General features: G+C 51.6%; 8 protein-coding genes across 8 annotated transcripts; 5 read left to right on the top strand and 3 right to left on the bottom strand.

Annotated features, from left to right (window-relative positions):
* Positions 1-158: 158 nt before the first annotated feature.
* On the top strand, positions 159-2,369 carry N7459_002159 (putative C6 transcription factor; the record flags this gene model as incomplete). Its single annotated transcript, XM_056941344.1, has 1 exon — positions 159-2,369. One exon carries the CDS (start codon positions 159-161, stop codon positions 2,367-2,369), a length of 2,211 nt encoding a protein of 736 aa, XP_056803199.1.
* Positions 2,370-3,360: 991 nt separating this feature from the next.
* N7459_002158 (cytoskeletal protein-binding protein SLA1) lies at positions 3,361-7,107 on the bottom strand (the record flags this gene model as incomplete). The annotated part of the gene is made up of 5 exons (XM_056941343.1): positions 3,361-3,386; positions 3,446-5,263; positions 5,328-5,358; positions 5,434-6,747; positions 6,910-7,107. 5 exons carry the CDS (start codon positions 7,105-7,107, stop codon positions 3,361-3,363), a joined length of 3,387 nt encoding a protein of 1,128 aa, XP_056803198.1.
* Positions 7,108-7,843: 736 nt separating this feature from the next.
* On the bottom strand, positions 7,844-9,488 carry N7459_002157 (PRKCSH domain-containing protein; the record flags this gene model as incomplete). The annotated part of the gene is made up of 2 exons (XM_056941342.1): positions 7,844-9,301; positions 9,372-9,488. 2 exons carry the CDS (start codon positions 9,486-9,488, stop codon positions 7,844-7,846), a joined length of 1,575 nt encoding a protein of 524 aa, XP_056803197.1.
* Positions 9,489-10,432: 944 nt separating this feature from the next.
* N7459_002156 (pirin family protein) lies at positions 10,433-11,554 on the top strand (the record flags this gene model as incomplete). The annotated part of the gene is made up of 1 exon (XM_056941341.1): positions 10,433-11,554. The coding sequence occupies one exon, from the start codon at positions 10,433-10,435 to the stop codon at positions 11,552-11,554; it is 1,122 nt and encodes a 373-aa protein (XP_056803196.1).
* Positions 11,555-11,893: 339 nt separating this feature from the next.
* rad7 (uncharacterized protein) lies at positions 11,894-13,749 on the bottom strand (the record flags this gene model as incomplete). Its single annotated transcript, XM_056941340.1, has 3 exons — positions 11,894-12,885; positions 12,961-13,126; positions 13,180-13,749. 3 exons carry the CDS (start codon positions 13,747-13,749, stop codon positions 11,894-11,896), a joined length of 1,728 nt encoding a protein of 575 aa, XP_056803195.1.
* Positions 13,750-14,654: 905 nt separating this feature from the next.
* On the top strand, positions 14,655-17,993 carry N7459_002154 (DNA repair protein RAD16; the record flags this gene model as incomplete). Its single annotated transcript, XM_056941339.1, has 11 exons — positions 14,655-15,533; positions 15,588-15,917; positions 15,972-16,080; positions 16,132-16,206; positions 16,258-16,316; positions 16,377-16,499; positions 16,548-16,597; positions 16,652-16,698; positions 16,764-16,890; positions 16,949-17,701; positions 17,762-17,993. The coding sequence occupies 11 exons, from the start codon at positions 14,655-14,657 to the stop codon at positions 17,991-17,993; spliced, it is 2,784 nt and encodes a 927-aa protein (XP_056803194.1).
* Positions 17,994-19,627: 1,634 nt separating this feature from the next.
* N7459_002153 (C2 domain protein) lies at positions 19,628-21,427 on the top strand (the record flags this gene model as incomplete). Its single annotated transcript, XM_056941338.1, has 2 exons — positions 19,628-20,376; positions 20,437-21,427. 2 exons carry the CDS (start codon positions 19,628-19,630, stop codon positions 21,425-21,427), a joined length of 1,740 nt encoding a protein of 579 aa, XP_056803193.1.
* A 901-nt stretch (positions 21,428-22,328) lies between these two features.
* Positions 22,329-25,996, top strand: N7459_002152 (putative ARF GTPase activator (Csx2); the record flags this gene model as incomplete). Its single annotated transcript, XM_056941337.1, has 4 exons — positions 22,329-22,395; positions 22,476-22,606; positions 22,675-24,539; positions 24,601-25,996. 4 exons carry the CDS (start codon positions 22,329-22,331, stop codon positions 25,994-25,996), a joined length of 3,459 nt encoding a protein of 1,152 aa, XP_056803192.1.
* Between the last annotated feature and the right edge of the window lie 253 nt (positions 25,997-26,249).

Raw genomic sequence — 26,249 nt, 5'->3', positions numbered from 1 at the left:
ATCGTGCACCATGCACCGAAGCCTCATTACAGGCCCTTTCTCTCAATCAAATTCGAACCACCGAACCACGACTACCCCTTTCTGCGCTCCAATGATCATCGTCACTTGACCCCGTTGAGGGATCGTCCAACTGGAAGAGCCGTAGAGGTGCGACCAGGATGCCTCGCGCCAGCACGGTTTCAGGGGCGAGGCTCCGGTGTCGCCGGGCCTGCGACAGTTGCAAGCGGCGAAAGCAAAAATGCAACGGGGAACAGCCATGCACCATTTGCGTCCAGAGGCACAAGGAGTCGGAATGCCATTTCTCGGACCGCCCCGCGCGTCTGCTCAAACCCGATCCGAAGGACTCAACGATGCTGCTCAGCGAACGAGTTAACCCCTCACACCAGCGAGAGACGGTAACGGACCGTCTCTTAAACTCACTCGAAGACCGAGGAATGAACTTGGAACAACAGTCGCGAGACGAGAAGAACGGGACCGCCCCCGTCCCTAAAGTGGCACGGCTTCTCCGCGACGGGCAGGGTAAACTTATGTACATTGGAGACTCGGCAAGCTTGTCATTCTTGCAAAGTGTCCGTCGTGTGGTATCTTCGTCCATTGGTCGCTGCGAATTTACCGAAGACAATTCCCGGCACTCCATGCTGGAAGCCTTCCAGAATAATCCAAGCAACCAGCTCGGTCCCCTCATCCCACCGCCAACCAACGAAGAAGCCCAACAACTTGCTCGACAGTATGTTCTTGCGACAAGCCCATTATTGGACTTGTTTGATCTTGAAGAATTCCACCCCCGGTTGGCCAATTGGGTTGGCAACCCGTCTGGCGATGAAGACACTGTCAGCTCTATATTTTACCTGGTTCTTGCCATCGGAGCACAAGTCTCTGATACCGACCAGACCTTGGCGGAACAGTACTTCAGCAGCGGTCGTCAATTGGCGTTCTCTGCCTTTCAAGAAACTCCCAGCATACATACCATTCAGTCTTATGTTCTGGTGTCAATGTACATGCTTGGTGCATGCAGGCGCAATGGCGCTTTTATGAACCTAGGAATTGCTTTGCGAGCAGCTTACGCCGTTGGAATTCATCGCCAGGATGCAAATGCACTATTCTGTGGGCGCGAGCGAAGGGCAAGAGAACGAGTGTGGAAAAGTCTTCGGATGATGGATTTGTTCCTCAGTGCCTCTTTAGGACGTCCTCCAGCAACCTCGGATTATGAACGTGACATCCGTGACGACGACCTTGCATCCGAGGAGCGGCAGCGAGGCCTCACATTCGAGCAGCAACTCTCGGCCGCGGTCATATCGTTATGTCGAATTTTCGAACGGATCTTGACGGACGTTTACATGAAACAAGTCATCTCGATCAATGTCGCAGAAGCCATCTCAAACCAACATCGTGTTTGGGTTCGCACTTTGCCCGCGGCCCTCAGAATGCAGACGCAACGGCTCGATAACAAGTCAATGGAGGACAGCCTCACCGCAGCCCACGTGTTTGGCTCATATTACTGGTCCATTATTCTGCTGACACGTCCGTTCCTTGTGTATCGCGTGACGCAGTATGTCAGGAATAAGGGCGATACGTCTACGTCCGAATTCCGAACAGGCAGCTCTCGTATTTCCCTATTCGCCGATGCATGTGTCTACTCTGCTCTTCGAGGTCTTGATGTGGTGGACGACATCGGGCATTTTCCCTCTCTGCCGCGGCGACTACCATTCCTGATAAACTCCGTCTTCAATTCCGCTATCGTATTGGGTGCGGCATCTTTCGCCGATTATGACAGTCTGCTTCCTCTAGAGGAGGGCTTGAACAAGGCAGAACGATTCCTAGGTCTTTTTGTCCCACACGATCCGCATGCATGCCGCTTCTACCAGATTATTAAGTATCTTCGCGATGCCGTCGCCAGGTATGTCCAGCGAAGGAATCGCCAGTGGATGGATCGCCGAAGCAGACAGGTCGATCAACTATTTGGCGAAGTTGGTGGTGGGAACGGTTCCGCCCCTCTCGCGTCAGCCCCTGGGCCTGATATTCCACCTAGCCAGCAATCCCACTCCCAGCAATCTCGTGCTGTGAACTCGCCAGATTCGCCTGGTAAACCCACCGGAGGTACACCGTCGTCCTTTGTCCCCACACAACCACCTGGCACGACTGGCTCTCAACCGCCCGGTAGTGATGTTTGGGAAACACTATACAATGGATCAGACGGGGCAGAAACGCTTTCTTATGACGCTGCCATCTCTTCTTTGACCACCTCTGGTATTCCTGTAGGCTGCACCCCTGGTGGTCCGTCACCTCTCTCGGATGTGATGTTCCCTGAGAACGGATTATTGTACACAGCCGAAGACCTCCCAGTATTTGGCATATGGGACGATGCTTGAACGATTCTCCTTTCGCCTGTTGAATTCGTGGTTAATAGCAGGGTGTATTGGCGCAAGCTTGATCCTTTTTTGGCTGCTTTATTATTCTTTAAAGCCAGCTGGCCTGTGCACTCACTGTGCAATGGCTTTTTTTCAGCGTTTTTTGAGCTTATGGGTAGTAGCATTTCCCGTAAAAAATTGACTCTGTTTCGCTACTAGACTTCGGGAATTAGGTAGGTAGTCGATGTGTTTACCGGCGGGGGTGGTGAATACGATCCCACTTGACAGTAAGAAACTTCAAATCACCTCGAAAAATTATGTGGGGATGCTACTATACCCGGAGGGCTCAAAATAGCTCCTGGCTAATCTTTGGCTGTCGTCCCAGTGGAGAGAACTATGTAGATAGTGACGCACTTTGCACAACACTGTATGTACCATACATTCCCCACCAGAGACAGCAAACAAACAGGACGGCAAAAAGACAAGAAGAGAAAACCATGTAGATGCCGCTCAAGCCATTACCTGTTTTATGAGATAACAGAGCCAAGCAGTTAGAGGTAGGAAATTGGGGGTGACCATTCCAGCAATGGAGGGGAAATGAGACGAGGACATTCAAGAGACAATAAGCATTACCATCAACAACAGAATTATGAGACGAAAAAGCAGGATCCATGCAGGATGGAACGAAATGTGCCAAGGTGCTGAGGAGCTAGTGCCAAAGACGACAGAAAAAAGAATTGACGATAATGACTCGCTAAGTGAAGGTTTTGCAGGGAAGTCAGGCTTCATGGCATGTCGCATACGTATAGGCGATGCGGTAGAAACTGATGGGCCATGATATGTACGCTGTGTCAATTCCAAGAGTACAGGATCGAAAGTGACAAGCTCTGGTATGTAATATCCTGACCCTGGCAGACTGAAAGATAGCAGCAGGGGAGAACACGATGGTCTCAATTGCAGGAAAACGAGGTTATATATGCCATCCAAGAGCGAACGGTCAAGAAAAGTCATACTAAAAGCCGAAGGGATTCGTAGGCGCTATTTTGAAGGTTAGTGACCAGCTTTGGCCATAATTTCCAGATTTGAAAGAGACTTACTGGCTTGAGAAAGGTTGGCCCTGAGTCCCGTAGGCTGGGGAGCAAGCTTCTTCGGCGCTTCCGGTTTGACACCAAATCTGACAGATGGTGGGGGGCCAGTCTTCTGCGGCGATAACGGCGTGGCCGTTAATTGCTGGGGAATTGGTGGCACGGGGGGCGGAGGATTGGTATAGGATGTGTTGCCAAAGCCATTCACGCCAGTTGGCTGAGGCTGCAGTGCTGGAGGGAGGACAGAATTGATACCTGTCTGCATTGGTTGTTGGGGTGGCGCGAATCCACCAAAGCCTGTGGGTTGGGAAGTGACCCCCTGAAAACCGGGCTGTGTTGATCCTGGCTGGCCAGTGGCGTAAGGTAGTTGCTGTTGCTGTTGCTGTTGTTGAATGCCGAATTGCGACTGGGGAGTGAAACCAGTGGGCTGGGGGATGATACCGTTTTGGTACTGGCTCGATCCCACAAAGCCTGTGATTTGTGGCTGCATTTGAGGCTGGAAGCGCTGCTGGTTCATCTCGGCCAGACTCTGACCAGGAGGAGCGACTGGGGGACCTGCCTGAGGAAGTCCGGTTAACTGGGGCTGCAGCGGAGGGGGACCAAAGGAGCTTTGTTGCTGCGTGAAGTTTTGCGGCGCTGACAGTGGACGCTGCGGAGGAGGGGGCAAAAGCGAATTCTGGTTCATATTCGGCGGAGGCTGAGGGCGCTGTCGAGCTTGTGATTGCTGGAACCCAGTCTGTTGGGGATTGAAGCCTTGGGGCTGCTGACCAACTTGTGCCACTTGGGTAAAGAAGCTTGGCGTGGCACCTGTCTGCTGGGGTTGCTGAACAGGTGGAGTCTGCGTAGCTGTCTGCTGTGGCTGAAGAGCAGGAATGTTAGGGGCGGACTGAGAAGTGGATGTCGGTTGCGCTGGAGTCGGCTGCAGCGGAGCTTGAAGTAAAGATAAGTCCGCCATCGCCCCCGTGACCTGTTTTTGGACCGGGGGTTGAGAGGTCGCCGGCGATGCTGTAGCACTGGGGGAAGCCGAAACGGCCGGGGTGGAAGCGGCAGACTGCTTAGGATGTTTTACTTCCCACGCATCATCTTCAAATCCGGCTGCGGCAGGCTTTTCAGGTACCGTAGGAGCTGGTGGGCTAGCCTCTGGGTCCTTCGGTTTGGACTCTTCTGCTTGCTCAAAAGCCTTGGGGTCGACAACATCACCAGCTTGAACAACAGGAGCTGGTCTGCCCTTGCGGGTATTGTTGCGCAACGTACCCCCAGGCCCAGCAAAAAGCCCGCCTTGGCCCTCTTCCCCATTTCCAATGACCTCCTCGCCACCAAAACTCACGTTTCGCAGCTTTGACTTGGCACCCGTACGGCCGAGCGAGGTGTCTAGGTACCGCATGACTCGCAAAATATCACCTTCCTTGAGTCCCAACGTACGAAGGGTTTCAGGGGTGATATCAGGGAGAACAGATTCGTCCATCGAATCCTTAATGAAATTCTGCGCATATCGTTCACACTGATGGGGTCCAACCCCGGATTTCAGGAAAAAGTCAAACCAGTCATACTCTGGACGCTGCACAGAGGCACCCGCGTTGCCTCGCTTGCCATCAGAAGTAGCGCGAGCTCGAATACTCGAGAGTGGTTTGTCTTCATCCAGCGAGACGTTGGCGATCTTTTCCACATACTCCAGATCTTCGACGGACATCTTCGCGATAGGGACTGCAATCTTGATCCCGTTGACCTTGTGGAGCTGAATTTTCCCATCTTGAAGCCCGATAAATTGCGCTTCCACGGTGAAGGCTTTAGTTCGGTCCGTCCATTTCCGCACCTTGTTGGAATCAGGCTCTGTGGATTTGATGATTAGCTTTTGTCAGAGAAAGAGTAAGAGAACAAGTAGGGGAGTACTCACTAGATTTGGATTTACTATCACGCTTACTGCGCTGCAAGCAGAATTATGTGTCAGCCGCATTTCTTGCTACAAAGAGGTGTCACAAGGACTTCCAGGCATTACTTACCTCGGTGGAATCCATGGAATCTGTTCTCGGTTTCCCAATGGCAGCCTTGGCTAACCTAGCCTCCTCCAAGCGGTTCTTTTCCACTGTCGACAGGGCTGATTCCATACCGGTAGACGGCGTGGGCACCAAACCAGTAATTTCGACGTAGCTGCTGGGCACCACGCCTTCCTTGCCATTCTTCAATCGTCGGACCATCCACCATTCCTCGGACTTGGTATCATCGGTGACAATAACTTCATCACCGACGGCCACAGTCACCTCATCGTCGCCCTGTGCCATGAAATCATACAATATTTGACCTGTTTTCTGGCCGCCGCCGCCCTCACTAGCCGCAATAACTTCGCGCAGCCCCTCGGCCCGAGAGGCTCCAGCAATTTCGCCGAGCGCAGCGACAATCTCCTGGGCAGTGTCTTTGGCTCCGGCATGGAAATCCACGCTCTTACTAGGCCGAACGAGGTCAACAAATACATGTTTGCCTTCAATCGAGTAATGAGTCAGCTTTTCCGCGGTCCATTCCTGCTGCTGGTCGTCACCCTCGGGGGAGAGGAAGATGATTCCTGTTACAAGGTTGATGCCCAGTGTCGTGGGCATCTTCTTTCGCTTGCCCATGACTTCGACCATCTCGTTAATGTTGTAGATATGGTAGCCCGAAGGTGACCGCGGTGTCAGCTCCCCGGCTCGGTTATAGGGAGGCGAAGCTTTAACATGAGTTCCGTTTCGGTCAACTTGAGGGGCTGCTACCTTGGGACGAGGAGGTGCAGGAGATGGCTCTGGTGAGTATGAGTGCATGGGCGGAGTGATCTGCTCCGATGGGGGTCGTCGTGGCAAAGCAGGTGGGGGGGATTCTTCATTGCGGTCATCTACTTCGTCGTGCGAGGGTCGGATTGGGAGGTGAGGTGGCGGGGGCTCTTCTCGTGCTGGTTCTGGATAGGTGCTGGCGGGAGCATGCTGCTTGTGAATAATATCCGCAATGGCGGCTGCAGCTGGGTTCTGAACCGTGTCGATAGGAGAAGGCGACGCTTCCTCGTACTCATCAGGAGCAGTCTGCCTTGGCCGCTGCGGGAGGGATGGGGTTTCAGGCTCGATTGCTTGAAGAGGCGGAGGAGCAATGGCTGCGGCAGTGGGAACAGCATCCTCGACGATTTCAATGTAATTTGACGGTGCAAATCCAAAATCAGCATTGACCCCGACCAATGTCCAATCCGGATCCGAAGTGTCGTAAACTAATAGTTCAGCGTCTTCTGAGAATGAAACTTCTTCGTCTGTCTGTCGCGTATAGTCGTAAAGGGCCTTGGCCTTGTGTGCCGGTTGCGCCTGTTCATTTCGTCAATGTGAGCATCATCGGCCAAGTTCGCACTGTCCAGAGCCAGAGATTTCCACAATGCGCAGGGCAAAGAGTATTCATAACATGCAGTACCAAGCAGAGAGTTCTAGGGATGCTTTGCGTACAGCTCATGATTGTTGCGAAATGCTTACCTCTTCAACGTAGTTGTTCGGAACTAGACCTTCTGGTTCATCTTCGTCCTCCGGATCGGCTTTCTTTTTGGCCTTCCACCAGTCATCTTCTGCGTTCTTTTCCAGAATATAGAGTAAATCGCCCTCTCGGATCTCCAGTTCACCCTCTCCCTGGGGCTGGTAATCATACACAGCCGAGTAAACACCAAGGAAACCCATGGCAGCGGGAGACCTCGAACCAGGCGGATGTTTATTTGGGAATGATAGAGAAACCCCTAGCGCCTCTAACGGCAGCGTCGCGTAGCGATATTGACTGGAATTGTCGCAAATTCGGCCGGTGGTGGTGCTCGGGGGTGGGATCGGGGGGGGGGGGGGGGGGGGGGGTGACGGTGGCCGTTGCCGGGTCAGCCTTGGTAGAGGACCCAAATTGCGCAAGCACAAGATGGGAGGGAAGTTGTTCAAGAATGACGGACAAGGGCCACACGCGGATTGTGAACCGAGCCAAGCGCGGGCAGAGAAGTGTGAGGTGGATGAGGTTGGGTTAAGGAGGGTGGGAGAAGGTGGGCCGGACGATCGCTAGGAGTTCACGGTCACGTTCCCTACGTAGTTATCAACTGGCACTACAACTCGGCCCCTCTGCGTTCTGGCAAACCCGACGATTACCTTCGATAGGTCGCAATTCGCTCAATTCGTGCCTTCACAAGTCTTTCAGAATACGGCCCAGCCACTGTGTCTTCGAACAACTGCCCGCTGCCCCCACCCGGGTCCCGGCAACTGGGGCAACTGACGTCTTTGAGCATGAGGCTAACCGGCTGTTCCTGGCGCTGGACTTGGCCGACACCTGCAGGATCGGCCGACATGATAGGGACAGGAATACTGAAGTATCTGGATTCATTGACAAGTACTAGATAAAAACGCCCAATGCACCACCAATGTATGTACTGTACAAGATCACTCATAGCTCATCCTTGAAGGTTTCCTCGCTGCCTTCGGGCCCATCGGGCTTCCGATCTGAGGATAACGGTTGCTCTGACTCCGAACCGTCTCGGGACTCTGGCCCAGATTTGGTTGATTCTCGCGAGACAGTGTCTCCCTCATCGGCCGCGGCATCGCCTTTGCTTTGCTGCTGTCGTTGCGGGGACGAATCTGTGTTTGCTTCGCTCTCTGTCGTCGACTCGTCTTCGTCCTCGGCATCCACAACACCCTGGAACTTGATCACCCCGTTGCTCTCCACCACTTCCAAAGTCCAGTCCTTATCACCCGCTAGCTCCTCGAGCCGCTTCTTCACATCCTCGACCCTGTCTGGATCGAGATCATATTTCTTGAGCACTTGCCTTGACGTCCGTCGCACCTCGCCGTTCTCACGCTTGGCGACCACTTCCACGTGCTCCTCGCCCATGGAGGCCACCCGGCCCTTGTCAATTCGCTTGCCTTCCATTCCAACAAGCTTTCGGCCGCCGACTTCAATTCCGCCCACAGTCTGAACCTTCTCATGGGCTGCTGCTGCTGCTGCTGCATCCGGCAGTTGATGAGCCATGTACCATTCTTTCACAGCTTCCCAATCGGGAACGTCCTCCGGGAAAAGGATTTCTCGGCATTCAATATCGTGGACTTCATCTTCTTGTGTTGGCAAGAAAGCAACGTCATCGCAGAGACGAGGCGTATAGATGACCATCAGGTAGGAACAAGTTGTCAGCTCCTTGATCAAGCCAATTTGGTCCGTTGACTGGGGGTGGCAGTGAAATTGCACCTCCACCCTACGTTCGCGTCCCGTAAGATCACACTTTGTACCACCGCGCAGATGCTGCACGAGGTACCGCGAGCCCCCTTTGGAATGCAGCTCAGCCATGTCGGTTTTGGTTGTCTGTTTTGGCTCCTCGGTCCGTTTCCTGGCGTCGTCCGAGTCGGCAGGAAACTGTCCCAGAATAAAAGAATGGGTGGTAGGATCCTCCACGGGTGGATAGTGGGGGATCCCACGGCCGGCTGGCAGTGCATGGAATTGCTTGATCTGTTGTCTGTAACAAAAGGAGTACGACCACCAGCCAGAGAAGTAATACATGCATTTGCCCTCCATTTCGCGTAGAAGTTCAAGACCTCGGTCTGTCGCGCGTGCCAGCTCCTTTTTCTCGTCTGCCTCTCCCGCTTGCTTCCAAGCTGTTGTGTTGAGCTCGTCCTTGTTTACGCGCGGGATCTGGCAAAGGAGCCTGCGATCGTCCAGAACCATCTCTTCGTAGATATATGTTGGAGCATTTTTCTCACGAATATCGTGATCTGCATCGTTGGCGTCGTTTTTGCCCATGTAGACTTGGGGGTTGTTTTGGACATGACTCTTGTCTTCTGAACTGGCCTGCGCACGAAGCAGCTCTTCAGCTTGGGCATCGAGGATATATTCTTGTGGGAAAACGACTTGGTACTAGATGAAATCGAAAAGGTATTAGCGGAAGTGTAGGCAAAGATGTGACCTGGTAGGTTTCTCGACGTACCTGCGGATAGGCGAGCAAATCATCATGGATGTTGAACGGTCTCTTGGTCGCCGACGCGCTGGATGCGACACATGCCAGCATGAGCCATGTTGCAAGGCTAATGCTTGGTTTGTCCATATCTTAGTGGTATGGAACAGTCGCAGAATTCAAAAGAGTATAGCTTGCGGTATGGGCTATTGGAAGTCGGGTTCGCTGGCGTTTCCCCGCCGGGTTTTCGGGTGTTGCTCGGTAGCAAAGACAGGTCACAGATCACTTTGTGAGTCGGAAGGCATTTAAAGGACCAGAATCTTAAAGGACAATGGACTAGGCTTCAGGCCTATGAGTAGGTCGTAGTCCTTCGCGATGGGGAGAGTTAGGCGGAGGGCGGGAGCTGCTCCGTGGCCTTATCTGATAGCGATTGTTCCCTGCACGGCCCCAAGCAATGCTACCACCCTCAACCATAACGGGAGCAAATACCAGCCGAATCGAAGGGCGGCTGGTGGTCGACGATTGGTAGAGTATGCTTCTCTGTCTAAATCGAAATATTTGAAATCGCAACATCTGCCAGATGAGTATGTAGGTATGTTGTACTGTGGCAACATTTACACAGCATCTTTGGACCATAAGCGTACGAGCAAACTCAGCTCATCGACAACTTTAACATACAATATCCACCCTCAGGAGCAAAACTTCGGGACCTCTCACTAGGCTCTCCGCCAGTATCTTATCCAAGTGATCCAGTTCCAGTTCATAACTGTACTTGTTGTGCACACGTGATTCTACATCACGTGTTATGACATAATCCTCCCGCCCGAGGCTCACGGGTAGGACTAGGCCTTATGGGGATTAGGGGGTGCTGACGGTGGTCTTGGTAATAATTCGTGTACTCGCGTAGGATTCGCTGAGCGCAAGCTGACTGATGTCTTGCAAAGCATACCACGACGCCATGATAAGCGCCCGCGCAGTACTATTATTTATGGCCATTGACTAACGCTGACTTGAAAATTTTCAATTCCCAATTGTGCATTTCGCGAATATTCCAATTCTGCTTTCAGAGATTATAAAAAGTCCCTGCGGCACCTATGAGGCTGTTCCTGCCTTCTCTAATTTGCATCACAGCGGTCTTCTTCGCCTATCGTTCTTCAATCCAGGACGCTCTCAACTCTTTCCTACAGCTACAAGCGCCAGCAAGTCTGTTGCAGAACTTTATAAAGCCAACGAGCACCATCGTTGCTCCCACAGCTCCAACTCCCAACTTGGAATACCCGGCTCCCGTCGTGGTGCCCGTTACCAAAATGACCGCTGCCCGTGCAATTCGTCAAGTCTTCCTTGCAGTTGAGCAGGCGGAGGGTGCTGGTGCACGAGTTCGCCGCTCCATCGGTACTGCGAAGCTTCGTAATTTCAGCCCTTTCCTCATGCTTGACCACTTCACTATTGGGAAGGGCGCGGGCTTTCCAGACCATCCCCACCGCGGCCAAGAGACCATCACTTACCTGCTCTCCGGCGGAGTCGATCATGAAGATTTCGCCGGCAACAAGGGCACCATTGGACCTGGCGATTTGCAGTTCATGACTGCTGGTCGCGGTATTATGCACGCGGAAATGCCCCACGAGAACCCGGACGGCAGCCCCAATGTCGGCATGCAGTTGTGGGTGGACCTGCCCCAGAAGCTCAAGATGTGCGAGCCACGATACCGCGATCTGCGCGCAAGCGAGATACCTCTCGCCAAGATCGATGAAGGGCGGGTCACCGTCAAAGTCATCTCTGGTCAGTCGCACGGAGTCGACTCTGTTCGCGACTTGGCCTATACCCCTGTTTGGATCCTCGACGTCACCATTCGCCCTGGTGGTCGTATCTCGCAACCCTTGCCGCAGGGATGGAATACGTTCGCGTATACTCTCTCCGGAAACACGGTCTTCGGCTCGAATGATGCCACCCAGAATGTGAAGGAGTTTCACAACGTTGTCTTTGAGCAAGATGGTTCTTATATCGAGGCCTCTGTACCAGATAATGCGGATTCAGAGAGTCGCTTCCTGGTTGTTTCAGGTCAACCATTAGACCAGAAGGTTGTCCAGTATGGCCCTTTCGTCTTGAACAGTCAAGAGGAGGTTTATCAGGCCATGCTTGACTACCAGACGGCATCGAATGGATTCGAGAAATCGCGTGGGTGGGAGAGCGAGATCGGTAAGCGGATGGCATATTAGGGGCCGGTTACCTTCAGAGAAGCATTGTGATTAATTGTACTGTATAAGGAAGATGGTAGGCGTTTAATATGGGTGTGATTTACGAACAAATGATGATTTACTATTGTATTTGGCGACGATCAAGAATCCTTGGAAAGCGTAGCCATGCTGACTAGATCCCTTCAACTCCATGTTATGTTCATAAAATAAAAGAGAGAAAGAAACCAAAATCAAAAAACTGATCCGTGGGCACCGCTGCTTCAACGATAGACCTGGTAATTCATGTGGCAAAAAGTTAAGATGCAAACCCCTGCCCCCCTCACAAATAGCCCCATGAGTGATATCCTTCCCCGTCGGCTACTAATGATCTTCCCCGTGGACAGTGCCAATCACTGCGACACTCTTGGGCGCCTGCACGTTGCGATATTTAAAGCAGCCAAAGACCACGAGGTTCGTGAGAGCCGGGCAGCAGCGGAAGATGCACTGAGCAATGTAGGCATCAACAACTCCGCTGAAGGCGATATCGAGATATTTGAGTTCGGGATACCGCTTGCCTTCGGCGAAAACCTCCTCATAGGCGGCATACGATATGTGACGACAAGATGCAATATTGAGGGTTTGGATTTTGGGACCTGAATGTTCCATCAATGCAATGAAACCATCCGATGCCAGACCGACCGGCTCTTCTGGCCCGTCCGGATTGGACATATCCACATCGCGGAGACCATGGAAATCCACGTACGACAAGGGAGGATTGGGCCAGTTTTTAAAAAGCCCAGCCAATGCCTTATCACTGCATACTGCATTCTGAGTGAAACGGAGCTTGCCGAGCTGTCGACAGTGTTCATGGATGAATTGGGGCAATCTGTCATCCGCAAATTCGAAGTCCTCTAACGATAAAGAGCGTAGCCTGGGGCCAAGTTCCGCAACTATGCGGAGAAGGACCTCTGGATTGATTTCGTTCATAAGATGCAAGGATAAATGTTCCAGAGTCTTCATAGTCGAAATCGCCTCCAGCGCTTCGTTGCCGATCTTCCAGAGATACTTAAGTTTCAGGCGCCGAAGTCCCGTACAGCTCTGGCACATCACATTGACTGTTTCATCGTCAAAGGCAGAATCGAGATTCCATAGCTTCAAGCTCTGTAGATGAGGGCCTAGCTGGGTGAATGCCTGACGCCAGCAAGCATCAGTAACGAGGTTTGGCGAATCAAGATGCAAGTCTTGTATCTTCATATCGCGATCAATCATATATTCAAAGATGCAATCCTTCATTGGAGTGACAAATCGAAGATTGAGCCGAGTCAAGCCCGGCATGGTCGCAAGAATTTTATGAAAGTCATCGGTATCAAGCTCTGTTCATAGAGTCAGTAAGCCACGTACATTGTGTTCAAGAGAACCAAATTAATTCAGCAATGGAGACTTCTTACTGGCGCAGTCATAGATGTTAAGTTCTTTATGGTCAGGCCGGAGGAAGAGATTTAGAGTCTGCGGGTTCATCGCTCGTTTCCTTGATAGAATTTGGCTGAGACGATGCATCAGCGGCAGGGGAAGTTCACCAAATTCTTCGACATCATCAATATTGGCAGCGACTTTCTGAGTGGTGTGTTAGTAAACTTATATACCCCTAAGCGATGTGGAATATATACCCTGATGCACATCTCCAGCAAGCTCTGAGCACCGTGGGGATTCAAACCATCAAGCAGGTTACTTTGGTTTTGACGACGCCCAATTCCAGAGCCTTGCTTCTTAGTTGGGGTCTTTTTACCCCCGCCAGTATGCTTCTTAGAGCAGTCTGCGCAGAGGAGGTCACCGTTTGGACCGGTTTTGCTGTAGGCAGTAACCGTGAAGCGTTTGCCACACATCTCGCAATTCGCCAGCTGGCCTGGAGGCGGCCCCTTCTTCTCATTCATCATTTCACCTGCCAGGATATCATCGTCATCAATATCATCAGGCTGCCCCGCTCGGCGAGCCTTACGGCGGGCGAATTCTTTGCTCTTCTTGATCCGCTCTATCGCCTGCTGTCGCTTACGCTTTCTGGTCTTCTCTTCGGGGGAATCCGGTTGTGGCTGTGGCTCTACTTCGGGCTCTTCGGGCTCTTCGGCATAGGATGGATCCGCTGCTGTTTCCTCTTCTTCAGCGGCCTGGCGCGCTGATTCCGCAACCCGGCGTTCATAGTCATCGCGAATTTGCGCCGCAGAGATGTTATTCGACTGCATTAGAATCCATAAGTTAGATATTAGACAAGTAGCATAAAATCAAGATATTTTTACTTACCGCAAGAAAATCAGTCAAGGCGGAGCGTCTGTGGGAGTCTTGTTAGTGTACGCGAAATGTGAATTGCCTCGAGTGAGGTCATACGGGCCCCGAATGTTCCTCGCAGGCCTTCTGCCTGTCCTTAAACCGAGAATTAGCAAGCAGTCATGCCTTTTGTGAAGACATTAGGACTCACATATTTAAATCCCGTGAAAAACAACAAGAATGGGAGTTGGTAGTGGGTTTTGGGTGTGTAAACCGCCAGTCACAGGACTCGCGGCAGTTTCGCGTTGCACTTAACGCGAGGCTCTCTTATCAGGGCGCTGAGCGATAAGTGGCGGCCACCGTGAGATTTCGATCAGTCGATCACTCAGAGGAGATGTCGTAGCGGTCAAAAGACGTGGAATGAGAAAACTGGAACAGAAACAGGCAAAAGTCTGGGAATGGCAAAAGCGCGATCGGGGTCGACCGACTGAAGAGTTTTCCTGGCTCAGGCACCTGGTCGATCGATCATTTTCCCGATCACCTCAACTCTCCGCTCCCCTTTTCCTCACAACGTCTTTGCGCATCTGCTCGCTCGTTTATCCCCAGCGTTGTCAGTTCTGCCTACTCGATCGTCCCTTAATTTACTAGATTTTTCACTCTCAACCTCCCGACCCTAGTGCGCAACCACAACGCTTACTCTGGGCGGACTGTTTCAAAGTATGCAGCACTATTCCCTTTCTTCCACCCGTCTTACCTCGAATATATGCATTGACTAATATCTGAGATTCGCTTGACACAGATCTGGACTTATCGATAGTCATCGATGTCGGCGAGGAAGTCCATTTGGCTTGTTCTATAATCACCCCCAACTTTCGTTTTCAACATGAGACCTAGGACAGTTATCTCTGATTCTGAAGATGATACACTGCGTAGTGTCACGTCATTGAAGAATTCTTCGCCGTTACGTCGACAGGAATCCCTGCGAGCGAGGGAGTCATCCCATTCCAATCCCAGAACACGGACCACCCGCGTCATCCAAGATTCCGAAGATGACGGCGATGATGCTCTCGTTTCGCTCGATTTGGGGGCAACGAAAAGTGCGGGATCGGGAAATGTGGAAGTGGTGATTCCGGCCAGGAAGAATGAATCCCCTAGTGACTCGGCCGGGAGCTCTATGGGGCCTTCATCTGCCGATGGAACGACAGGTTACAATACACCAGCAACGAGTGTAGGAGCTTCTGCAGGCTCAGATATCAAAATCACACGCGCGAGGGTTAATGCTTCGTATCGGGCTCAGACCCTACGCTCAAGCACCATGTCTCGCCGTGCCTCCCTGCGAGGCACCAAAAGATCCGCAACAGAAGCTGACCGTGAGGCCACGGACGCTGATCTGGCGCATGCACTCCAGATGGAGGAATATGATCGACGACGTCCAAAGAAGCAGAGAATATCAATTTCACGCGGCCGCCAATCTCGTGGGCAAAATCTCGAGGTTGAAGACTCGACAGATAGTGAGCCCTCAGACTTACTTGATGGGAGTTTACCTAGGTCTGCTTCCTCTGCGGAATTAGAGATGCCGTTTGACGATGATTCGTTTGATGACGATTCGGATTCGGATGTTACTGAAAAGGAGGAACTCGATGTTGTTCAGCGAGGCGTTCCTCGCCGGCGTCCGGGTGTCTCATTTGCACAACCTGCGCATGAGGATGAAGACGAAGATGCTCTTCCACTAAGTTGGGAAGAGCAACGCAAGGCGCGTCGTGTAAGTTCATAGACATGATGGTTCCTCTCTACAGGTTTGTTGATTTCCTTAAAGATGCAAGCAGATCGGAAGAAACTGGAAAAGAAGCATCCAGCCCTCAGTACCATGTGGGATGATCTCAAAGCCCGTCCAACTATCACTCCGAAGGAAGCTAAGCAACCCGCCGCTATTACTCGCAAACTGAAACCCTTCCAGCTAGAGGGCTTGAATTGGATGATGGAACAAGAAAAGACGTCCTACCGGGGCGGCCTTTTAGGTGATGAAATGGGCATGGGAAAGACTATCCAAGCCGTTTCCCTTGTCATGTCCGATTTTCCTCAACCCAACCCGACTCTTGTTATCGTGCCACCAGTTGCTCTGATGCAGTGGGTGTCTGAAATCAAGGTTTGAAATGCTTTCCCGAATATTTAATACTGATAAAGCTTACTGTCTTTCTAGGAATATACCGATGGCAAATTGAAAGTGCTTGTCTATCACAACTCAGACTCAAAAGTAAAGAAACTCACCGAGACTGACCTTCGAAATTACAACGTGATCATGATATCGTGTAGGTTGTTTCCTGCTGCACTTCATGGTTCGATGAGGCTGACTATCCTAGACTCGAGCCTAGAATCCATTCATCGAAAACAAGAGAAAGGCTGGTCTCGTAGCGGTGGGACTGTGAAAGAGGACAGTAAGTCTCTTCAAAGAGAACTCTGACAACATTCGCTCATGTGTCTACAAGGCGTCATTCATGTGATTGACTATCATCGACTCATCCTCGACGAAGCGCACAGCATCAAGGTATCTATTTATCTATCGTTCATTTTCGTTCATTCTCGTTTATTATACTAACATGTGTAGCAACGCACTACGGGGGTTGCTAAGGCGTGTTTTGCTTTGAAGGCTACCTATAAGTGGTGTCTTTCTGGCACACCTGTACAGAATCGGATTGGCGAATTCTTTTCCCTCTTGCGATTCTTGCAGGTTCGTCCAGTTGCTTGCTACTTTTGCAAGCAATGCAATTGCGAACAGCTTCAGTGGAGCGCGAATAAGCAGGGCCGCTGTACCGAATGTTCCCATACGTATGTCCTCAAAGCCACAGCATCTCCAAAATCGTTCCTAACGATGTTTCTCAGAGGTTTTAACCACATCTCGATCTTCAACAAAGAGATCCTTAATCCCAGTAGGTTTATCCTTGACTTTCAGTCTGGATATCTTGTAGTTCGGACGAATTAACCTCAAGTTTAGTCACGGAAGGAAGGACTCAACAGGAACGTAAAGAAGGATTAGGGAAGCTTCGTCTTATCACCAACCAAATTATGCTACGAAGAATGAAGCAAGAGCATACCTCTTCAATGGAGCTCCCACCAAAACGGTACGTCTCAAAGCTCTTGTGTCGCTGTGGTTTCTCACACTGAATATTATCTTTTCAGCATCACACTACACAACGAATTTTTTGGCGAAGATGAACGAGACTTTTCACGCAGCATCATGACCAACACCACCCGGAAATTTGATACCTATGTTAGCCAAGGTGTCATGCTGAATAACTACGCGAATATTTTCGGTCTGATCATGCAGATGCGCCAAGTAGCAAACCACCCGGATCTCATCCTCAAAAAGCACCTTCAACCCGGGTTCAATGTCATCGTATGCCGAGTTTGCGATGAACCGGCGGAAGATGCCATTCGGTCTCGTTGTCGCCACGAGTTCTGCCGCCAATGTGCCAAGGACTATATCAATTCCCACGACGATGAGACTAGCGTGGATTGCCCCCAGTGCCATATTCCCCTTTCACTTGACCTGGAGCAACCAACGATTGAACAGTCCAGCGACACCGTCAAGAAGACTTCGATCATCAATCGAATCAACATGGAGAATTGGACCTCATCTACCAAGATCGAAACCCTGCTTTATGGGCTTTACCAGCAACGCAGCAAGAGTCATACCCCAAAATCCATCATTTTCTCTCAGTTTACCTCGATGCTGCAGCTTGTGGAGTGGCGTCTGCGCCATGCCGGGTTCAACACAGTGATGCTAGACGGCTCAATGACGCCTGCACAGCGGCAGAACTCCATTGAGTATTTCATGAACAATGCCGACGTGGAGGTATTTTTGGTTTCATTGAAAGCGGGCGGTGTGGCGCTCAACCTGACAGAAGCATCCCGAGTCTTCATCGTGGATCCGTGAGTGTCTATGTACTTGGCATTGCTTGGTGAAATATCTTGCTCACATCTCTCATACAGGTGGTGGAACCCCGCCGCGGAGTGGCAGAGTGCAGACCGCAGTCATCGCATTGGCCAGCAACGACCGTGTGTTATCACGCGGCTCAGCATCGAAGATTCAGTCGAGTCGCGGATTGTTCAACTGCAGGAGAAGAAGGCCAACCTCATCCGGGGTACCATTAATAAGGACCAGGACTCAGCCCTGGAGAAATTAACACCGGAGGACATGCAGTTCCTCTTCCGGGGCTCGTAGGTCCATCCGGCACTGCATTGGGGCTGGGTTATGTGGAATTTAGAGATCAAGGGGTGGGTTGATTTTCGTGAGCTGAAAACACAGCAGTAGTTTCTGACAAGCCCAAATTTTCTGTATTGAAGTCCAATATCCTCTTCGGTTACTCTATACTCACTAGATAGTTAATCCCTAAGTGGATTCAAATCTAACTGTTCGCAGTTACGCTCTTCTATAGACTTCCGGAAAGCCCTACTACTCCTCGGTTTATACTTAGCTGATGATAGAGGCCGATCCGATCTAGAAGTAATTTTATTATATTTCTAGTTAAGTTGTGAAAACTAATATTAGAATAGGAGAGGACGACAGAAGCTTGTTAAAGGAGTATACCCGACAGGCTATTATTAGGATCTCCTCCTCTACCACTTTAACTAAGGTCTAATATATAATATACATAACCAGTTTCATAATAATAGTATAGTGCCTAAGCTGGCGGGACATAGACTAACTCCAGCTGCTCGCCAAGCGGAAATGGCTAGAGAAGGAACCGAACGAGGCCGCCCTGGAGGGCATCAAGCCGACGTAGAACAGTTTTCTACATTTTGATTTCGAATCCACGTCGAGGACGGGCGCCGGGGCAGGCTGTCACAGTCATATGACCCAAGCTAGATCAGCAGCGTTTATGTTACGGCATGTGCCCGGGCGCACTAACCAAACAAGCCAAAAGACTGAATATGCTCGAATATGCTAGAACGCTATGTTCTAGTTCTAGCATGCCCGGGACCGATGTAAGTAGCGCGCATCGTTAGGCTAGGGTGGACCAGTCCTAGTCCTAACAATTTAGATTAGATCGAACGAACAAGCTCCACCTCCCCAGTTTATCTCAGGGTAACTCCCCCAGATGCTCCATTCCTGTCGGGCTGCACGATCTATCTGAGCGAGCCTAATTGACCACACCCGATCGTCAATACCCGAGTCCGATGTCTCCTGCCATCTCCACCCCTTGACTTGACGCCGTCCTATGCGATATGACCTCATGAACCACTCTGATCCTTCCGCCCTTTTCTTTGCGAGTTTCATGTATTTTTCATCGATCTGTATTAGAACTGAGAGCGAGTTCACCGATCGATTGTGAATCACTTCAGCATCTCACCTGCGATGACGTGGGGTCCAGTGAACAATGTTGCGGGTCGCGCAAGTTCTCCGGACGAGCTCTCCGCTTTAGGTAGTCGATTGAGTCGATCGGAATCAACGACGGCTGGTTCGAGAGGAACGGGGAACCAGAGCCCCTTGTGAGAGGCTATCGCGCCGCCGGTGAGGTCACCGGGACTTGGCCATACGCCCTAACCACCACAATCTACATGTAGACATGATTGTCGCATAATATTATTCTATGTTGTTGCCTTGTGGACCATGTCGTGTTTCTTGGTAAGGCTGAAGCTTGGCTCGCCATTGGCCAACCCCACCGATCTCTCCTTAAATTGCACAGGAACGTGGCCAATTCGTCTTCCCGTCCTCAAAAGTCCTACGTCTGCTCCTGCGCCTGTTCTTGTGCTTTCTACCTAAGTATCATTATCATCCTTAAACGATGAGACTCTCCTGCCCGCGTTTCACCTTGGCGTAAATCTCGACTTCCTCGCCCTTCTCCTTGCCCCGCCATGGCCGCACATTCCGTTGATCGCTATGGCCCCAAGCTTGTCGAAAAGGCCGACAAAATACATCATAGGGTGATGGCGACCGACGACCATTCGCAACCCGCTGGAGGATTCGACGCAACCCCGATTCCCCATGCTCCGCCGGGCTACACGGTCAAGTTCACCTTCCACCGTGGCGATGACCTTCCAGTCGCAGACTTTGGCAGCTTCTCCTCGGATCCCTATGTATACGCGCAGCTCCTAGTCGACCTTCCTCGCCGCCACAAGCAGGACCCGGTGGTCAGCTTTCGCACACCCACTGTCCGCAAGAACATGAACCCTATCTGGAATTGCGAATGGGTCGTCGCAAATGTACCGGCGTCAGGGTTTCTCCTCAAGGCATATGTTAACGACGAAGATCCGGCGGATCATGACGACAAGTTGGGGATTGCTTTTATTGAGGTGCCCCAGTTGTCAGAAAATTGGACTGGCATCAAAGAACAGTCGTTCAAGGTCAAAAAGCGTTTCGGTAGCAAGCGCGTCTACGTCTTCACCAATGTCTCCGCGTTCGCGACAGGTCACCACAAGGAGTCTTTCCTGATTATGAGTGTTGAATGTCTGGGAAGAACGCCAGGGGGTGAAGGCGGCCACATGTACACGCTTGGCCCGAATCATTGGTTCAAGCACTTCTCGCCTCTGATCGGGCGACTTGCAGGTACAAAAGATCAGCTCCAGAGTCGCGACAGCAGCGGCAAAGCCATCAGTCGGTACAAGTATGTTGCTTCACATGGGGTCTTTCGAAGTATCTTGTTATGCTGACAGTTTCGACCCAGCTTCCAAGCCATTCAAATACAGCTCAGAGGCCCTGTTCCAGCAGGTCTGTACCACCGTTACGTCGAATTCAAACCGTTTGTCGCTGGCATGTTCCAAGCGCAGAGTCTTCGAGGGCGAATTTTGCACAAGGCTCTCCATCACCAACACCAGCGGATCTACAACTTCGACCGCACCACTCTGGATGGCACCTTTGTGGAACCATGCCGGGAGCTTACGCAAAAATTCCTCGAATTTGCCCACTATGGTCAAGGAGGCCAGATTTTCACCTATGTGATCACTTTGGACGGACAGTTTCGTTTCACGGAAACGGGCAAAGAATTTGGAATTGACCTGTTGAGCAAGCATACGATGCATAGTGATGTATCGATATACATTGCTTACTCAGGTGAATTTTTTGTGCGCCGCCGAAAGCTCCGCCGTCGCCGCCAGTCGCCATCGTCTCACCCCGAATCTGATTTCCCAGTGGAGGAAGGGGACATACCCGAAGAGATCACCGAGATATCAACTGAGCCAGTTGACTATGAGCTCTTTATCGACAATGACAGTGGCACATACCGTCCTAATGCTGAGAAGCTACCGCTCCTGAAAGAGTTCCTCACCTCGAACTTCCCAGGCCTTCACGTCACAACCTTAGATTGTCAAAAGGATGCGGAACGAATGGGTCAGATGAAAGAAGAGCAGCGGGAGTTCAAGAAGTCCCACGGTCATCTCATTACATATCTGCAACAGAGTAGCGTCTCCTCATTGTCTATCTCCAGTTCGGAAGAGGAAGAGCTCAACGAACGAAGTGGTGACCCTACGCGGCAGCGGGGCGACCTGACACGACGCGTTCATGAGATGCGCGACGTCAAGGGCCAAATGCTGAAATGGGTGGAAGCAGATGGACACTCTGATCGACCCAAGCACAAGTACACGCGGCGTGAACGCGCCGCCTCGACAGGGCAAATCAAGCAGTCGGCCACACCCGGTAGTGCGGAGGCGACAGCCTAATCCGGGGCTTGGATGATGATGGACTTCTAGTCTCCTCTTGTCTCTGCCTCGCTTTCCTCGGTCTGGAACCGAGCGTCACGATGTCTACGATGATGGGAATTCATGCTACGGCTACGACAGGCACTTTTGGGCAGATTGTACATTAATTCTGCATGTTTTGCATAAGTCTATTAATCCAGTACTCTCTGATATTGCATCTAAGTCCTGAAAATTTATGCAACCAAGTATCTCTGCCTATATAGTGGTTCGCCTCCCGGGTCTACCGTCTGTAATCTATAGGCAGAATCCACGTCTCACATGGATCTTGAAGTCGATATCATCCGTGGGTCTAATATCACAAGCAAACATGCAAATGATATCCACAAACGGGAAGTATGATAGGGAATATTTGATATTATTGTCTCATCGCTTGAACAGGACGACTCTGGATTTGTAGACGCTGCATCGCACGTTAAGAAGGCTTCGGCATAGCTGTGTGGCTTCGGCGACAGAAGGCGAAGTTGGGAGCCGCAGTCCCTCGTCGGGGCTGAAACAAAGCCTTCAGCCCCTCCTGCAAATTCCTGCACATCCTGGGGGGCCTGCCAGAGAACCCCAAACACGCACCATTTGCGAGGCCAGACAGGACCAAACACCAGCGGGAAAAAGGGGGCAAAACTCCACCGCGATCCGCCCTGTTCGAATCGACCGCGATCCCCGATCCTCCGATCCCAAAGCTTCGACTCCACCGCCCACCCCCTCCATCCCAGCCTCACAGCTTTCCACGACTGAATGACCTCCGCTGGTTCATCCGCTCCCCCTCTCTGGCCATCTGACTGTACAGCCTGTCGATGGCCCACTGCCTCGGAACTGGCCCCGACACCTTCTCGCGCAGTGACTTGATCTCTCCGGTGCCTGCGCCATCATGGGCAATGTCGCCAGCCGCCTAGACGATGCGGGGGGCAATATGTTCTTCAAGGACCAAACCCGGTGTATGTCAATATCTCCATCATCCATCTAGAGTCGTGAATTCCCGCGGGATCCACTGACCGAGTCGCATCTGTCTCAATAGTCTCCATCGCATCGATCACCATCAGCAACTCCCGCCGGCGCCTACTGACCCTGACTCCGAACGCGTTTCCTGCGGTTAGATATGCTGCTAAACGGGACGTAGGCGACGACACGCCGATCGAATTCATTCAAGTATGCAACGTGGAGGGAAATGAGATGGCAGATGTGCGTGCACGCTAACCTTTCGGTCCGCACTGCAGGATCCTGACGTCTTTTCTTCCTCGTCGTCTGCTTCTGCCCCGACCTTTCTGCTACGTCTGTCCAACGACGATGAGCTTGTCTTCAATTTTACGTTCATCATTCGTCAAACGCCCACGGGCAACAACGCCGCTGGGTCCACCGTCAATGGCGTTTCAACCTCGCTTCCGGAGGTGGCCGACACTGTCCTCACGGGACTCACATTCGCCCACGCGTCGAACTCGAAAGAACTAGACAATCTGATCACGCGAGAGTTTCATGCAAACCCCAACCTTCAAAACAACTCTAACGTTCAGCTCATTGGAGACTTCTCGACCGACGGGACCCCCTCTGTATCCTTCGAGTGGTCCTGGAGATGGAAACCTCCGAAGGCAACGGAGGACAAAGGTGGTGGCTGGCGGAACAGCTGCAGCTTATTAGACTACGACCAACGGACGAACCGCTTGAACACCCTTGCGCACTTTTCTTTCTGGGTACACAACTCAGTGCGCTTCGTGCCGAGCCCTCAGATATTATCACCGAACCTCGAGTTGCCTGTCCCTCCTCGAAGCCGTGTCCCCTCTACCCAGTCTGCTCTTTCTCATTACAGCGACAGTGAGACGATTTCAAACCCGAATCTCCCTTCCACGACTCCTCCTGAAACTGCCGATGGTCCGCCCCCTCCTCCGACAGCCCCTCCACCGCCACCACCTGTCAAGGTTGATCTGCCACACTCTCGGCCTGGTGATGATATGAGCGTGGTAGAGGATGGGCCTCTGTTCCGAGCAACGATGAAAGCTCTAGAACAGAAGACGGGGAATATGCGCACCAAAATCAAAAAAGTGCTAAAGAAAGCGGAAGCTGCTCAGCAGGCTCAGGCCTCATGCAATGACGCGATGGCAGCCTTCTTGGGTTCGTTGAATGACGCATCTACATCGAACGCCAACGCTATTCAACCCGCCTTGGATCACTATTTTGAGAAGATCGCTCGGCAAATCCTGAATTATGAGCAGCTCAACACGCTTCAGCTGCAAAAACTCGTTATTGAACCCCTCATCAAGCTATACCATAATGACATCAAACAAGCCGAAGCGAAGAAAAAAGAGTTCGACGACGAGAGTCGTGATTACTATGCCTATGTTAGCCGATATCTAGGCCAACGACAAGATTCGCTCAAGGAAAAGAAGCGTGCCGAGAGCGACTCGAAATACCAAGCTAAACGGCGAAACTTTGAGTTGAAACGCTTTGATTATTCCTCTTTCATGCAGGATCTTCACGGAGGCCGCAAGGAACAAGAAGTTCTCTCGCATCTTACTAAGTATGCCGATTTTCAAGCCAAAAATTTCTTGGCTGCTGCCAAAAAGGTCGAGGAGATGGTGCCCCAGCTGGATGCACTCATCCACGAGGTGAGCCAGGCCGATAAGGAGTTTCAGTTCCAGCGGACCGAGCGTGAGGAGAAGCGCCGAGCGCTTGAGAAGAATAGCAATACCTACCTCGAGCCTGATGTCGTGGCCAGTGCATCAAGCATTCCGTCCACATCATCTGGGGCTGCCAATGGGTCAACCTCCAACGAGACCGAACTTGGCCGAGCTGATAGTACTAGCTCCCAACTCCGAGGTGTCATTAGCAACAGTTCGTCGGTTTCATCCCAGGCCAACGCAGGGTCAGCCGCCTCATCAGCTGGTACCGCTGCCCCCAACACCAGTACCGGATCTGCCAATACATCCGGCCTGAATCGCTTCAAGGGGATTCGAGATCTAGAAGAACGAGACTTCCTTGGATCTGATCGTGCTGCAGGTCAGCAACGAAAAGAAGGTCTCCTCTGGGCTCTATCTCGTCCTGGGTCCCATATTGACCCAAAAGGTATCAACAAACAAGCATGGCATAAGTTAGTTTTCCTCACGTGCCGTCTAACCAAATGCGCGCGCTTACAATACCCGTGATCATAGGTTTTGGATCGTATTAGATCAGGGTAAACTCTCCGAGTACAGCAACTGGAAACAGAAGTTGGATCTCCACATGGAGCCCATTGATCTCCGGATGGCATCGGTTCGCGAGGCGCGTAATGCCGAACGCCGTTTCTGCTTTGAAGTCATCACGCCTCAGTACAAGCGTATTTACCAGGCAACTTCAGAAGAAGATATGGCAAATTGGATCCGATCTATCAATAACGCCCTCCAGAGTGCAGTGGAAGGCCGAGGTATGCCGCCGGCACCTCCAGTCTCCTCTAAGAAAGAGTCCTCTACCGGGCGTGACATTGGCTCTGTCTTGACAGGCAAGAGCTCATCAGTGTCTGGTCACCACTCGTACTCGAGCAGTTCCAACAACAGCGGTGTCAACCGCCGCACAACAGTTGGAGCGCGACCCAGTTATGTTCGCAACGATAGCAACAGTTTCGAGGAGAATCCTTCACGGCTTTTACAGGCTGTGCGTGATGCTGATGAGGGAAATCACTGGTGTGCCGACTGTGGGTCCTCTTCTAAAGTTGAATGGGTATCGATCAATCTTGGTATCGTGTTGTGTATCGAGTGCAGTGGCATTCACCGATCTTTAGGGACACACATTTCCAAGATTCGGTCGCTCACTCTGGACGTACATTCGTTCTCGAACGACATCGTCGAGATTCTCTTGCAGGTCGGCAACCGTGTCAGTAACATGATTTGGGAGGCGAGTTTGGATCTATCCCAGAAGCCTAATGCAGGGTCCACCCGGGAGCAACGACTCAAGTTCATCACGTCCAAGTATGTCGAGAAATCGTATGTCGAACAACTACCATCTCCGCGATCTCGCTTTGCAACCCCGGACGAAACTCTTCTCGCTTCCATTAAGAAGAATGACATCCAGGGAGTCCTTTACGGAATTTCCCTGCGGGCGAATGTGAATGTTGCCGACCGCTCCCGCAACACGCATGCTGTGTTCCTGGCTCTTGCTGCTGCCGATCCTGCCTCCCCCGGATCCACGCCGTCCAGCCTTTCCGCTCGGTCTAATGCTAAGGCGATTCCCTTCCCTATCGCCGAACTTCTAGTCCAGAATGGCGCGGAGATTCCCCCGCAACCCCCTTCTATTCCCCTCTCCCCGGCCGCCCAGCTGTATCTTAGCCAGCGTACTGCACGGACGTCTGCTTTCAGCACCCCGACCCCTGCTGCCATCTCGGGAAAAAGTTCTGCAAACGACACTCTTGGTTCTCTACCTACTATTCGCGCTACGGGCAAAGATGGTTCGGTCTCATCTGCATCACAACCATCCGGCTCCCTAGACAACAAGGAGAAGGAGAAGCTGTCCAAACGAGGAAGTGCCGGTGCACGATTTGCAGGCAAAGTGGCATCCCTTGGAATCGACCGATGATGTGTTTTCAGTCGGCAACAGAATGCCGCGCATAATTCTAATTATATCCACCGTAATGAGATTCTCATGAACATTCCCCCTTTGATGACTTTTCTGTGTATGGTTTGGGTTTCGGTCTCTGTGATGTTGAGATCTTGGGCGGCCGGATTTTGGGCTCTCCTTTTACTCTTCTCTCTTCCTCCTCGCCTCTTGGCTTTGAGCGTGCAAGATTCCTGCAGTTTCACCTATATATCTTGCTGATTCCACACTGGTC

Source organism: Penicillium hispanicum (genome assembly GCF_028827665.1).
Source record: "Penicillium hispanicum strain IBT 35686 chromosome Unknown utg000002l_segment0_segment0, whole genome shotgun sequence".
NCBI classification, from domain to species: Eukaryota; Fungi; Ascomycota; class Eurotiomycetes; order Eurotiales; family Aspergillaceae; genus Penicillium; species Penicillium hispanicum.
This window is presented reverse-complemented; position numbering and strand designations above follow the sequence as displayed.